The following is a 15,000-nucleotide window of genomic DNA, read 5'->3' on the forward strand; positions in this document are numbered from 1 at the left end:
CTCCCACGGGCTAGACTGGGCCCGGCACAGGGGGGTGTGAAATAGAATTTATTGTGGCTCTGATTATGTACACGTGAGATGGCCTGGCCGGGCCGGCCGGGCTCACATGGTTTGTACAATAAATACATCTGTGGGGCGGGCTCTCCGCGGCCGGGAAGCGCCACCGCACGGTTCAGTCCAGCTTCCGGGCTCCCAGCTTCATGGGGCCCTTGGCCGCCTTCCTCTCGGCGCGTTTGGCTTCCATCTCCCGCCGCCGCTCCTCGCGCTTCTTCCGGGCCAGCTCAGCCTTGGCCTGTCCTGGGGTTAGGAAGGGAGCCCCAGTCTCAGCTCTCCAGCCAGTGCCTGCCTAGGGCCTGTAGGGACGGGCTGGTCGGGGAGCCCTAGTCTTCAACCCGCCCAGGGGAAGCACTTACGACTTTCTGTCTCCAGGCCCTCCCAGTTGTCCTCACCCCACGAGTCCGGCCTAGGCTGTAAAGAAAAGTGTGGGCTGCAGTGAGGCCCACTTCGGGCTGAGACCCACCATCTCTACCCTCTCGCCAGACCCATGCTGGGTACCTGGGTGCTGGGACGTGCAGACAGGGTAGCGAAGGGGTCACCCTTGTCGCTGGACTCTGGGCCACCCCAGTTATACTCGCTGGCCAGCCGCGTGCCCTCGAGAGGTGGCTCCTGGGAGCTTGGCTCCTGCCAGCCCTGTTCCCAGGAGCCCTCAGCTTCCCAGCTGCTCCAGTCGGACTCTGGGGATTTGGAGGGTTTGTGGTCGGAGTTGCTGACCTGTAGAACAGCGGGAAGGGGAAGTAGCCCTGGGCCCAGGGAGGAAAGGGCCCCATACACACACACCCGCCTGACCCAGCTCACCTGACTAGCACGGCTCACTTGGCCCCCAGTGCTCCAGTCATCCTGCTGGGCCAGCACGGACTCAGCCTCCTGCTGCAGTGTGGGAAGGGACCACTGACTCCCACCGCATGCTAAAGGGCAAGTGAGCCGGCCCCAGCACTGTCCGAGCCACGGGCCCCACCGCTGTCTTTTGCCTTCCCCCTCATTTGCTCCTCAGGTTCTGTTTCCCATATATTAAATGGACGCTGACCCTGGCCTGCCTTCAACCCTCTTTTGAGGCCGGGGAATGAGATCTAGATGCCCCTTCCAACAGCCTTGGGGGCCAGAAAATGCTGCTCTCAGTCAGATGGGGAAATTGGGCCCCCAGCTCTGCCCCATTCTGAGGGCAGCCCCAGTCCTCCCTCAGCCCATCCTGAACCCATGCCCCAAGCAGAACTGGTCTGGTTCTAGACCTAGGAGTTGCCTCTCCTTGCTGACCCCAGGGCTCGGTGGGCACTGGAGGAGGGGGAAGAGGGATGGTGTGGGTGAGAGTGAGGAAGTCCATGGAATGCCCCAGGCACCATCTGCCCAGCCTGCTCCCTGGGGCCACGGGTCGAGTGGGGCCTGCTGCTGGCTCTGGTCTACAATGGCCACTCCATGAAGCCTATGCGCCAGGGATGCTATGCAGATGAGGACAGGCCAACTCCAGCCAGGCCCCACAGAAGCTCCCTGAATGGCAGCCTGTGAATTTGAGCTGGGGTCCCCTGGGGAGGCTCCCTCAGCCCCACACACCTCCAGGCTGCCCCAGTCTTCGTCGTCCCATCTGTCAGCAGCGCTGCTGTCCTCTGCTGTGTCCTTGTCCTCTTCCTGCGTCTCCCAGTGGCCTGAGGTTGTAGGGGTGGCAGGAACAGGGGTGGGAGCCAGGGCAGGAACTCCTGGGGAGCAGAGGCTCACTGAGCTTTCAGGGGAGTCTTGGGACAGGGCAGAGGCTGCTAGGGGAAGGGGGCTACTGGGGAGAAGGGGTGCCAAGGAAGCCCACAGGGTGACTAGAGCCTACCCCAGCCCCTATATTCCCCTCACCATCCCCGGGGGAGTCAGACAGTAACAGTTCCTGGGTGCCTGCAGCTCCCAGCCCTCTCAGTCACTGATGCAGCCAGGCCAGGACGCTCACCTTCAGGTGTGGGTCTTTGGGGAATGTTGGTCTCTGCGGGGGCAGTGGTGGGGTGCACACGGATCAGCTTGGAGGTGAGCGAGGAGACCCCGGTCACGGCCCAGCCTGCCCAGCTGGCTGCGGCTCCTCCCATGCCAGGGCTGGAGGCTGCATGGACATCCTTCTCTGGGCAGTGGCATGAGAGAGAGGTGGGTATGGGCACGTCAGGTACCCATGGGTGACAGGACAGCAGGAATTGACAGTGCCCTGTAGCCGCCACTCCCTTCTCCAGGCCTGATTTCTCCCATCTGTGAAGGGGGAGCTGAGTCAAGTCTGCTCACAAGGGCCTTTCAGAAACTCCAGTGGGGGTGGGACACAAACAGGTCACTGTCAAGTACATAGCAGGGAAAGAAGGAACACGAGTGTAGGCCACTCACCCACTTCCTCCAGCTGGGTCGGGTCCTCCGACACAGACTCCAGTTTGGACAGGAAGCTCCGAATGGCCTTGAAGGCCTGTGGGGTAACAAGGGGCAGAGCTGGGGCCTCTGGGGTTCCCAAGAACCTACCAGGCCAGCTAGGGCCTGACATCCCCTACAGCCCCAGCCCAAGGCCAGGCCCAGCTGTGCCTCACCTGGTCCCGCACAGATTTCTCAGGATCTACAGTGAGACCGCAGAGCACAGGCAGGATCTTGTGGGCACAGTCATTCATTGAGTAGAGATTGTGGGTGGCAGCAAAGCCCAGGACACCCGCAACCCGGGACGGTGCAAACGGATCCTTAGTGGCTCGGCTGAAGGCGGAGGTAAGGACCCTGTGTCTGGTCTATGATGGGGCAGGAAAGAGGGCTCCTGAGTAGAGGGTCAGTGTTGGGGCCCAGAACCACCAGCCCTTACTTCCCAGAACAGGGCCACACGTAGGCCCCCAGAATCTGAAAAATGTAAATGAATCACTTAAATGGGGAGAGTTTACCTAAAACTCTGGACCTGGGCTTCTCTTCCCAAATCACTGGGCTCCACACTGCCTCAGGGCATGGGACCACAACAGCAGCTGTCCCCAGGGCTCGGACACAGGCTCCCTTCCTCCCTGCCCAGCTGATTGTTCATTCCTGTTAACTGTCTGGGCACAGCAAGCATCTGAACTTACAAACCCTGGCTGAGAGGATGCACACAGGCCGGGAGGCCAAGCAGGCCTGGATTCTGATCCCAGATCCACCCTCCTGGCTGTGTGACCTCGGCCAATTCACTCCACCTCTGGGAACCCAGATATGGGACCAACAGCGTTCAGGGCCTGGGTCTCTGGGAGAATGAAGGCCCACACACACAGGACTCCTGGCCCTGGAGGAGGCCGTGGTCCTGCGACAGGGACCAGGCTCCAGCAGTTGTGCAGGACACTCACGCTGGCACTGAGGTACGAGCCAATTTTGCCCAGGCAGACCGTGGTGTTGCAGCGGATGGGACCCTGTTCATCCTTGGCCTGTAGCCGTGCAAAGTGCTTCATCAGCTCCACATTGAGGTTGGCCTCGTTCAGCTTCGGGGCCAGAAGCAGCATGGACTGTGGGGCAGAAATGAGCAGGGGAACTGTGGGCTTTGGTGGGCAAAGAGTCTTGTGCAGGAACAGCCTCCTGGCAGCCCTCATCCCAGAGCACACCCATCAAAGCCTGCAAGGCCACCTCCCAGCCTGGGCCTGGCCCTGGCCCTGGCCCTGTCCAGCATGTTAGGAAAAGGACCCCATTTCTGTCCCCCCTTACGGCAAAACCTCCAAAGTCTGTCTGCACTCCTGTCGCCCATTTCCTCTGCTCTGCTCTCCTGATGGCACTCCACCTAGACTCATACAAACAGCCCCGCACTCTGCCAAACTGGCTCAGGGTGGGGTCACTGACGCCCTCCATGGTACTAATTTCAATGGCCAGTTCTCCATCCTCACCAAACTTGACCCTCAGCAGTTCTGACATCCCTGAGTTTTCCCTCCCTGAAACTCTGGTCTCTGGTCTTCCAGGACACCAGCCCCTCCTGGTTCTCCTGACCTGCCTGGCTGCTCCTCTGGCTGAGATTCTAACGTTCACACGCTCAGAGCCAATCTTGAGGTCTCTTTTATATTTAACGCTCTTGCCCTAGGTGATCTCAGCCATTTCATGGCTTTAAATGCCTTCTTGTGAGCTGACAACCCCCAGGCACATACCCCTCGCCCAGACTTCCCTAAATTACACACATGCATAACCAGTGGCCAACTTGACATCTCCATCCAGCTGCCTAACAGAAACAGCCAAGATGGGGCCCAGGGCCCAACCTGCTTGCATCAGCTTCTCAGTAAATAGCAACTCCTAACCTTCCAGTTGCCCAGGCCATAAGCCTCAGAGCCACCCTCGTCTCCATATCTTTTTTGTTTTTGAGATGGAGTCTCACTCTGTCATCCAGGCTGGAGTGCAGTGGTGTGATCTATTCACTGCAACCTCCGCCTCCTGGGTTCCAGCAATTCTCCTGCCTCAGCCCTCTGAGTGGCTGGGATTACAAGTGCCCACCACCAATGCCCAGCTAATTTTTTGTATTTTTATTTTATTTTATTTTTTTGAGACAGAGTCCTGCTCTGTGGCCCAGGCTAGAGAGCAGTGGCGCGATCTCGACTCACTGCAAGCTTCGTCTCCCGGGTTCACACCATTCTCCTGCCTCAGCCTCCTGAGTAGCTGGGACTACAGGCGTGCATCACCAAATGCGGCTAACCTTTGTATTTTTTTTAGAGATGGGGTTTGGCCACGATGACCAGGCTGGTCTCAAACTCCTGGGCTCAAGCGATCCTCCCACCTGGGCCTTCCAAAGTGCTGGGATCACAGGCATGAGCCACTGCGCCCAGCCCCTGACCATTGTTTCTAAAACCACAAACTCTTCTCCCCACACTTTCCAACAATACATATTTTCTTTTCTTTTTTTTTGAAACGGAGTTTCGCTCTTGTTGCCCAGGCTGGAGTGCAATGGCATGATCTCGGCTCACTGCAACCTCTGCCTCCCAGGTTCAATTAAGTCTCCTGCTGAGTAGCTGGGATTACAGGCATGTGCCACCATGCCCAGTTGGTTTTGTATTTTTTAGTAGAGACAGGGTTTCGCCATGTTGGTCAGGCTGGTCTTGAACTCCTGACCTCAGGTGATCCGCTGGCCTCAGCCTCCCAAAGTGCAGGGATTACAGGCGTGAGCCACCGCGCCCGGCCAACAATACATGTGTTCTAATTCTGTTATATTGTCTGGCAAGCCCACTCTCTGTGCCCTGGAAAGGAAGCTCCATGAGTGCAGGGGGCTGGGCACCTCATGCACGCTGCCTCCCAGCATGGGGCTTGGGCCAGGAACAGGCAGGTGCTCATTGTCTGCTGAATGGAGGACCTGTCCCCCCCCCCCGCCAGCTGCGGAGCTGCACCCACAGCATGAACCCACACAGCAAGGACAGTGCCTGCTTGGACCTATGGGCCAAAGCCAAGGCCTCTGTGTCTAGGGTGAGCCCCTCCAAGCCTTGGAAAACCAGGGGTAGCCACTCTGGGCCTGGTCACACCCACCTTGACCGTCTGCTCCCGGATGGCAGGGTTGGTGTCCAGAAAGCCATGTACGACGTGGGGGAAGATCTGGGTGTTGACCGTTGGCTCATCAAGGTACTGGATGAACTGCTCCATCTGTGGCCCAAGTTGGGATGTGTCAACATGGTCAGCCCCTCCCACTCTATCCCCACAGCCATGGAACCGTTCCTGGCTTAGCTTTTCCACCCAGCAGGCACTGGCCAGCCAGGTCAACCTCCTGAGCCCCTACCCAGGTGTTTGGCTTCAGGCCCAGGTGGAGTGAGGAGAGGCCAGGAGGGCGCTAGGAAAGCCTGGCTCATAGTCTGGCTCATCTGGTCACCCTCTCAGAGCCTGTTCTATTTTTTTTTTTTTTCTGAGATGGAGTCTCGCTCTGTCGCCAAGGCTGGAGTGCAGTGGCACGATGTCGGCTCACTGCAACCTCTGCCTCCCAGGTTCAAGCGATTCTACTGCCTCAGCCTCCCGAGCAGCTGGGATTACAGGCACCCACCACCATACCCGGCTAATTTTTGTATTTTTAGTAGAGACGGGGTTTCACCATGTTGGCTAGGCTGGTCTTGAACTACTGACTTCAGGTGATCTGCCCACTTTGGCCTCCCAAAGTGCTGGGATTACAGGCATGAGCCACCACGCCCAGCCTGAGCCTCTTCTATAAACGAGGGTACCACCCCTGCCCTGCTCCTCCCCGCCTGCCCACAGCGCCATGAGGAGGACTGGTGGGTTTGGTGGTTGCAGAGGGAATGGCACTGGGAACCACTGGTACTTCCTAGACCCCATCCATCCTGTCTGATGCTCCCAGCTGCCCTGAGGTTGGCAGGAGAGAGACTGTATCCCCACTCTAGAGGGCTAGAGTGATTGAGCCAGGAGAGGAGGGGGCATTAGAGTGCTGTAGCCTGGGCAGTTGGCCATTCCCAAAGCTGCCAAGGAGCCCTGTATGTGGCCAACTTCCTGAGAGCCTGGCCTCAGGGATTCCCTCACTTCTGTATATGTTCAGGGGTGGGGTTTCTGGGGTCCCTGTGCAGCCAGGGCAGGTGCCTCCCCAGCAGCCAGGGTAGGGTCTGGGTGGGGTGGACCACCGTGGAGTCTGGTAGAGGCTTCACCTGCTGCAGGAGGCGGATGCGCATGGCCCGGTCAGTAGATGAGAACATCTTGACCACCACAGGGATGATCTTCTGCTGATATTCCTCAGCGCTCAGGAACTTGCCCACCTGAAAGGGCAGAAAGAAGGATTCGGCCACTCACAGGAATGGGCTGACTTTGCTGGGCTCATCTAAATTCCTGGGGCTGATATCCCAGGATGGGAACGAAGTGATGGCAGAGTGGGAGGCAGGCATTTCTTCAGCAGCTCCTCTGCCCATATTCCATCTCCGCCCTGCCCTTAACCTTTCTGGGCCACGGCCTCTTTCAGGAGGCTGATGAAAGCTCTGGGCCACCCCCTACAAGGAGGTACCTTTATGCCATATGCAGAAATTCTGCCTGCAATTTCTGGGGGTTCTTAGCTATACAGGACTTGCTTGTTGTCTTCTCCCCTCCTGGCAAGACTTTCAGGTGAAAGGGTTCTCCCCAAGGTGAGGAGGGCAGGGACTGGCCGGCGCCCATAAAAAGGTGGGCTGGGGTCTGAGGAAGGGGTGGAAGATCCAGCCCCCAGAAGTCAGGTGAGCTGAGTGCTAAGCAGTCAGGAGGGAGATGGCAAAGTGGCGTGGTGAGTAGGTAATCCCCTGGGCCCTGGGAACCAGGGTGCACAGGTCAGACCCAGGGAAATGGAGGAAGGGCTGAGGGTTGTGAAACCAGAAGTTTGTGGGAAAAGGATTTTAGGGGCAGAGTCTCTCCTCCCCAGGGGACAGCTGGTCAGGTGCCTGTTTATAGACGCTGGCAGGAAGCTCCTGCACATATGGGCTTGGGTCTGCCCTAACTAGGCTGCCCTACCCCAGGGCCTTCTCTTTGGCAGTTCCTGTGCACCTAGCCAGCCTTCTGGGTCCCACAGCTCCACTCACCTTGAAGAGGGGCGTGAGGACAACGGCCCCAGCATTGCCGAACTCGAAGGCGGTCAGCAGCTGGGGCAGCACCTTGTGCCGACAGAAATCCTCAGGGAACGCATCCAGGCTCTTGCTCAGCTCCTGGAAGAACTTTTGCTTCTCGGCTGGCTCTTTGATCTGGGGGAGTGAGGATGGGACCCAGGGAAGAGATCAGCCTGGCTGTAGCCCAAACCCAGCCATGGGTGAGGACAAGAACTGACGCTTATGGGCTCCAGAGCCTGGCTGCCTGGGTTCAAAGCCCAACTGTACCACTTAAGTGCTGTGTAAAATGGGATAACAGCTCTACTATCTACGGGATTGTTCTGAGAATTCAACCAGAAAATGCACATAAAAGCTGTAGCATAGTCCTGGCACACAGCAGATGCTCAGTCCGTTAGGGACTATTGCTGTTTGCGGCCACCTGACCTGTTGCTGGGAGAGCAGCCACTAGGGGCATCAGAGGCATCACTAGGGGCATCAGGCCCTTTATCAATGTTGCCTCTACTGCTCCCTACCTAGGATGTGAGCACAGAGGAGGAAACTGAAGATCAAAGAGGTGAAGGGGTTTACTTGGTTCCCCTGCCCTGGCTGGGTTGGGCATGAAGTTCCTGGTAGGCCATAGGAAGGCAGGGATTAGGTACACTTTACCCCCAGACCTCATCCTCCCACTGAGCTAAAATGGACCAGGCTGTCAGCTCAATGGTCTACTTTTAGTCCTCCTAACCCCCCTTTGAGGCCATGATACCCCAACTCATATTTCCTGAGCACAGATTATGTGCTAAAACCTTTACACAGATTATCTCAGTCCTCTTCACGACTTTAGGTAGGTGCTAATGTAATCCACATTTTACCAACAAGGAAGCTGAGGCACAGAGAGGGCAAGGAGCTTGTCCAAAGTCACACAGCTAAGAAGCAGTCAGAGGAGGGTCTGACTCAGTGGTCTGGCGCCTCTCCTGTGCTGTACACTTCAAAAGATGCTGTCACTCCCCCCATTCACAAAGGGGGAGATAGAGGGTCAAGATCAGCAGCCAAGAGTGGCCAGTATTGTGTTCCAAAGTCCGGGTGCTGTACCGCCATCCCCACAGCCACGGCTTAGCCTGGGAGAGGCGACCTCTGGCTTGGGACAAGGAGGACCTAGATGGCCCTCAAGCAGCTCAGACCAGCGTGGGAGGCAGGCTTGGTGCTCTGATCACATGATTCAGCGGGGCCAAGGCCCAGAGAGGCTAAATCACATCCAAGGTCATACATCGAGAGTCACAGCTGGGTTCTCTCCACCACGCCACCCAGCAATGGGAAGAGGGGCCCCTGGGCACTGCCCTCTCATGTTCTCCGGGAAGCTCCCGAAACCCCATTTCCTATGAGGCACATTTCAGGGAGAAGGGCAGCTTGGCAGAGCCAGCCGTATGAGGAGAACTCCACATAACAAAGTTCCTGCTGCCCCGACACTGCCCAGGAGGCAACAGGGCCTCAGCATTTCCAGCAGCTTCTCCTTCCAGGTTCCCACCCTCCAAAGGCCCTCCCCGCCCCGCAGCATCTGAGTCAAGATTCCATGGCATCTGCTGGGTCAGGGTCTGTGGAGTGCCTGCCACTCTCCTCCCTTGCTCCTGATTCTGATTCTCAGCTCCCGCTGTTTTCCTCACACACGGCTGGGTCCAGGCATTGCACAGAGCAGAGCCTCCCTCCCTCCTCCCTACAGCAACCCTGCGGGCCAGTGCACCTGGATGCTCCTCACTATATACATGCGGAAACCAAGGTTCAGAGGCAAAGCAGAGGGCTCCCTCCTCAGCATCTCTCCGTGTGCTGTCGCCTCTGCCTGAAACTCCTCCTCCAGGTACCATCCCTCTGGCTCCCACCATCATGTCCTTCAGGCCTCAGCTCAAATGTCACTTCAGAGAGCCCATCCCTGAACACCCACTCCAGTACTTTCTTTCCTGCACTGGTTTTTTCTTTTTTTTTTTTTGAGACTGAGTTTTGCTCTTGTTGCCCAGGCTGGAGCGCAATGGCACAGTCTCAGCTCACTGCAACCTCCTGCCTCACAGGTTCAAGTGATTCTCCCGCCTCAGCCTCCCGAGTAGCTGGGATTACAGGTATGCGCTACCACACCGGCTAATTTTCTGTATTTTTAGTAGAGACGGGGTTTCTCCATGTTGGTCAGGCTGGTCTCGAACCCCTGACCTCAAATAATCCGCCTGCCCCGACCTCCCAAAGTGCTGGGATTACAGGTATGAGCCACCACACTGGTTGGTTTTCTTATTTATGGTGTTTTTTTTTTTTTTTTTTTTTTTTTGAGACAGAGATTCGCTCTTGTTGCCCAGGCTAGAATACAATGGCATGATCTTGGCTCACTGCAACCTCCACCTCCCAGGTTCAAGCGATTTTCCTGCCCCAGCCTTCCTGAGTAGCTGGGATTACAGGTATGTATCCCATGCCCAGCTAATTTTTGTACTTTTAGTAGAGATGGGGTTTCTCCATGTTGGTCAGCTGGTATCAAACTCCTGACCTCAGGTAATCCACCTGCCTCAACCTCCCAAAGTGCTGGGATTACAGGCCTGAGCCACCGAGCCCTGCTCTTATTTATGGTTTTTAATGTTTTCTGTCTCTCCCCCAGCAAGAGTTCCCAAGGGTGGGGATCTGGTCTGTTTACTTGTTGCTAGATCCTTGAGGGCAGGGATCTAGGTCTGCCTCACCTTCCTCCACACTGAGCTGGAGCTGCCCACCCCCCTGCAGCCAGCACAGGGTGTTATACCCCTGAGGACCAGAGCCAGAATGTGCATGTGGAGTGACTGGAGTAACCAGAGCCGGCCCTAAATGCCTGCTGGGCGCAGAACACTACACCATGCACTTTCAATTCTGACTCCTCATTGGGCCCCTCTGAAGTAGGTACAGGTTGAGTCTCCCTTGTCCAAAATATTTGGGACCAGAAGTGTTACAGATTTCAGATGTTTTCGGATTTTGGAATATGTGCATTATACCAATTCTATATATACATATACATTTTTTTTTTTTGAGACAGAGTCTCACACTGTCGCCCAGGCTGGAGTGCAGTGGCGCTATCTCGGCTCAGTGCAACCTTCGTCTCCTGGGTTCAAGTGATTCTCCTACCTCAGCCTCCTGAGTAGCTGGGATTACAGGCGCCCGCCCAGCTGATTTTTTGTATTTTTAGTAGAGATGGGGTTTCTCCATGTTGGTCAGGCTGGTCTTGAATTCCCGACCTCAGATGATTCACCTGCCTCAGCCTCCCAAAGAACAGGGATTACAGGCGTGAGCCACTGCACCCAGCCCAAATTTAACATTTGTAATCCAAAAAATGCAAAATACTCCAATGGGCATTTCCTTGGATTGTAATGTTGGTGGTCAAAATGTTTCCAGTTTTGGAGTACTTAGATCATCCATTTTCGGATTAGGGATGCTCAACCTGTACTATTTTTTTTTTTTTTTTTTTTGAGACTGAGTCTGGCTCTGTCGCCCAGGCTGGAGTGCAGTGGCCGGATCTCAGCTCACTGCAAGCTCCGCCTCCCGGGTTTACGCCATTCTCCTGCCTCAGCCTCCGGAGTAGCTGGGACCACAGGCGCCCGCCACCTCGCCCGGCTAGTTTTTTGTATTTTTTAGTAGAGACGGGGTTTCACCGTGTTAGCCAGGATGGTCTCGATCTCCTGACCTTGTGATCCGCCCGTCTCAGCCTCCCAAAGTGCTGGGATTACAGGCTTGAGCCACCGTGCCCGGCTAACCTGTACTATTATTGGGACTGAACTTCAGCCAAGTGAAGTCACAGAGTGAGTATGAGCTGGAGCCTGGGTTTGAACCCCGATTGGCCTAACTCCACAGTCCATGCTTGTCTCCTGAGGGTCAATTGTGAGATACCCTGAAAAACAGGGTAGGGGCAGAATGAAAAAGGTAGGGTCGAAGCCCAGGGTGAGTTGGGGGGCTCACCTGAATCTCCTCCAGGAAGAGGTTGGTCTCTACAAAGCGGTTGCTCATGAAGCCACCAGGTGCCCGGCAGTTCTGCAGGAAGCGGGCCGGGTTGGGACGCACCTTGGGGTTCGCTCCCACCAGCTCACAGTAATGGGGTACTAGTGATTTGGGGATCTGTAGGGGAGGGGTCAGTGTCAGGGCAGGGGTAGCCAGCTGGCAGAGGGGCCGAGGCAGGGCAAACAGCCAGGGGCAAGAAACTTACCTTCCCAGGGTTGCGTAGGGCTGCTGCCCGAGGTAGGGGCCCATTGAAGACTTCCCAGATGAGGCAGCCCAAGCGCCACATGTCTGCTGACCTATGGCAGTGACCCAGAGCTCTTAGGGCCCCACCAACCACCTGCACAGGCCTCCAGCCTGCCTTGGGCACCAGGCACTCACGGCATGCCAGGGCCTGGCAATGTCCCTCAGCTGAGCCATCAGTCCCAAGAGGCAGGTTTCATTAGCCTCACTTAACAGATTAAAAAAACCGAGGCTCAGAAAAGTAGGCACATCTGCCCAGGTCACAGAGCTTTCAAGTTCAGAATCACCCAACCCCGAAGGCTGCATCCATCCTGCCCTACCACCCTGAGGACCCTGGGGGCAGAGGAGTGTCCCTCACTCCTGGGACACTGATTCCCTCCCCAGCCAGGCAGCAGGGAACAGGGAGTACCAACTAGTCTAGGAGTCCTGAGGCTGCAGGGGCCTCCAGGACAGGGCAGCTTGGGGCGCGCTGCCCCTAGTACTCAGAGAGAGTACCCACCACTTCTCTCTGACCACTCTGCCACTGCTGTCAGCCAACTCCGGGGGGTCATACTGCTCAAGCTCGGGGATCCCCTTGCGGGGAGGTCCCCCACCGTTGCCCTGGGCTGAATACATGTAGTCCAGGCCCCCAAGCTTCCACTCGCCAGCTCGGTCCACGAACACGGCGGCCATGCAGACATTGTTGTGGATGAGGCTGCAGTCGTTGACCAGGAAGCTGAGGGCTTTCTGGGGGCAGAAGGAGCCATCACGCCCCAGTACCTGCAACCCCCCATCCCTGCTCTCATCACCACTGCCCCCCACCTCACCACAATCTGGTGTAGCCCCCAGGAGATCTCCAGCTCCTTCAGGCCACCAGCCTCCACTCTCGCCTTGAGGTATATTCCCAACGGAGTCACAGCCTCTGTCACGACGTGGAGACATTTTTCTGTCTGGGGAAGGGGACACAGGGTTATCAAGGGCAGAGAGGCAGAGAGGAAGGAGAGATAAGTGACTTGAAGTGGGGAGAGATGGGGAAGAGGAAACCAAATCTGGGGGTGCTGGGGCACATAGGGTGGAAACAGGGCAGGAAGGGAGACAGGAGTGGGTAACCAGGAGATAGTGAGAGGCAGAGACGGGCAGGCAAGGCAGCGGGTACCTCCAGTCCATCGATGTAAGCCAGGATGTTGGGATGCCGTAGAGTTTTGAGGCGCTTGAAAGCAGCTTTGGCCACCTGGGTCTGCTCTTCCGCGCCAGGCTTCACATCATAGACGAAGATGGACACGGGACAGCCTGTGGCCTGGGGGAGGGCAGCGGGGCCTGAGATGGTCCCAGAGCTGTTGTGTTGCCGGAGACAAGGGCCGGCAGCCCAGGCTGTCCCAGGTCAGCCTTAGGGACACTTCGCCGGGCCCACGTGACCCCGGCCCTGTCCGCCTGTCGGTCCCTCGGTCCCTCCGCCCGCCACGTAGGCACTGCCCGCCCCCTCCCCGGCCCGCTACCCCGAGGCTCCGCCGCCACGTCAGGCCGGGCGCGACGCGGCGGGGCCGGCGGCGCGGACTAGGCAAGGCCCAGGTCGGCCGCGGCCTACGGAGCTCGGTCGCACTCACCTTCTTGCGGCCACGGTGCAGGGCCCAGGGCCCGGGCGGGCCGCCCTCTGGGGGTTCCGGGATGAGCTCGAACGGAAAGTCCCGAACCGGGTCCCGAGCAAAGAACCACATCGTACCCACCGCCGCCGCGGGCTCGGGAGCCTTAGCTCCGGGTCCTCCGGCCGCCCGAGCCGGGGCGGGGCGGAGAGGGGGCGGGGCCTGCGTCGGATGGGGGCGGGGCGCGGGGGCGGGGTGGGGCAGAACCTGAGTTGGGGCGGGAAGGGGCGGGGCCAAGTGAGGAGCGGGAGAGGGGAGGGGACGGGACCTAGGGAAGGGTGGGGAGAGGCCGGGGCTAGTCCGGGGTGGCAGGCGGTACTAAGATCAGTACTCCGCCGCCGGGTAAGTCACTTAGAACCCTCCAAGCCTGTGAACCCTTAGGGGGGGGATAATAGAGCCTGCCTTCTAGCGTATTGTAAGAATGAGAGCTTTAGAAGGGACAGACGGATGGGGAAAACGAGGCAAAAAGGGAGAGAGGTAGGGAGACTGACACGCATGAGAGGGCACAGTGAGGAGTGAGTCAGAGACCCAGAGAGGGAGACTGGCCCCACGCCAGACACTCTCTCCCACCAGCAAGTGGGTGCCTCCAAGCTGCGGGGAGGAGTCGGTACTGATGAAGTGACCAGGAGAGAAGCACGAGGAGACGCCCCAGAGAAAGAGCATGGTGAGAGGCAGAGAGTGAATCCAAGGTTCCAAGGAGGTCCAGAACCCCGGGGCAGGGGCGGTCACCCAGGAAATGGAGGAAGGAGAGACTGAGGAGGGAAGAAGAAGTGACCCCAGGGAAGGAGGGGTGGAGAAGGAGCAGCTTGGCAAGTCCGGAAGAGGTCAAAGGCCTGGGAGGGGCCCCTGCTCTCCAGGGCTCAGCTGTCCGGCTCTCAGGCAAACAGCTTGCATCTCTCAGTGCCTGTGCGGACAGCCATGGAGTGGTGTTAGCTCAATCAGCACATCACACTGGTGGGGATCCAGCCCCTGAGCTGTGTAGGAGGGGCTGGACAGGCGGTGGTTCCTCTGCAGGTAGGGTCTCAGGACCCAGGTGTGGGCGGCAAGCCACCCAGGTGCCGAGGCAAGAGATCGAGGGCGCGAGCTGTTCCGGTATAATAAAATATACAAAATAATAGTTATACTAGATATAGATAATAGATATGATTATATATGAATATCATTAATCATTAGTCTATAGCAATTACTCTTTACTCTAATATTATAATAATCCTTGCTCCACAATCATAACCTAGGAAAAACCAGGCCATACAGAGATAGGAGCTGAGGGGACATAGTGAGAAGTGACCAGAAGACAGGAGTGCGAGCTTTCTGTTATGCCCGGGCAGGGCCACCAGAGGGCTCTTTGGTCTAGTGGTAACGCCAGCGTCTGGCGTTACCAAGTGGACAGCGTTACCAAGTGGGCTGTGGTCTAGTGGTAGCGTCAGTGTCAAGGAAAAGCACCCGCTACTTAGCAGACCGGGAAAGGGAGACTCCCTTTCCCGGGAGGAGTTCAGAAAAGACTCTGCTCCTCCACCTCTTGTGGATAACACCCACAGTTATCCAGAGGCCTAACCATCTCCATGTGATACTGTGTTTCAGTGGTCACACTCCTAGTCTGCCTTCATGTTCCATCCTGTACACCTGGCTCTGCCTTTTAGATA

General features: G+C 57.3%; 1 protein-coding gene across 1 annotated transcript in view; it reads right to left on the bottom strand.

The window, feature by feature from the left end:
• Positions 1-35: 35 nt before the first annotated feature.
• Positions 36-15,000, bottom strand: part of SCYL1 (SCY1 like pseudokinase 1) — a 148,208-nt gene continuing 133,243 nt past the window's right edge. The window contains exons 2-19 of the mRNA XM_050757119.1: positions 13,322-13,493; positions 12,874-13,014; positions 12,545-12,667; positions 12,238-12,464; positions 11,704-11,794; positions 11,460-11,615; positions 7,509-7,667; positions 6,615-6,722; positions 5,500-5,613; positions 3,357-3,512; positions 2,595-2,783; positions 2,401-2,476; positions 1,985-2,149; positions 1,606-1,748; positions 856-927; positions 556-771; positions 414-468; positions 36-297 (exon numbers count right to left, since the gene is read on the bottom strand). Of these exons, the coding sequence (XP_050613076.1) occupies positions 173-297; positions 414-468; positions 556-771; positions 856-927; positions 1,606-1,748; positions 1,985-2,149; positions 2,401-2,476; positions 2,595-2,783; positions 3,357-3,512; positions 5,500-5,613; positions 6,615-6,722; positions 7,509-7,667; positions 11,460-11,615; positions 11,704-11,794; positions 12,238-12,464; positions 12,545-12,667; positions 12,874-13,014; positions 13,322-13,432 (2,427 nt within the window). The 5' untranslated portion in view covers positions 13,433-13,493 and the 3' untranslated portion in view covers positions 36-172. The remainder of the gene's footprint in view (positions 298-413; positions 469-555; positions 772-855; positions 928-1,605; positions 1,749-1,984; positions 2,150-2,400; positions 2,477-2,594; positions 2,784-3,356; positions 3,513-5,499; positions 5,614-6,614; positions 6,723-7,508; positions 7,668-11,459; positions 11,616-11,703; positions 11,795-12,237; positions 12,465-12,544; positions 12,668-12,873; positions 13,015-13,321; positions 13,494-15,000) is intronic.

This window comes from Macaca thibetana, chromosome 14 (genome assembly GCF_024542745.1).
Source record: "Macaca thibetana thibetana isolate TM-01 chromosome 14, ASM2454274v1, whole genome shotgun sequence".
Taxonomy (NCBI): domain Eukaryota; kingdom Metazoa; phylum Chordata; class Mammalia; order Primates; family Cercopithecidae; genus Macaca; species Macaca thibetana.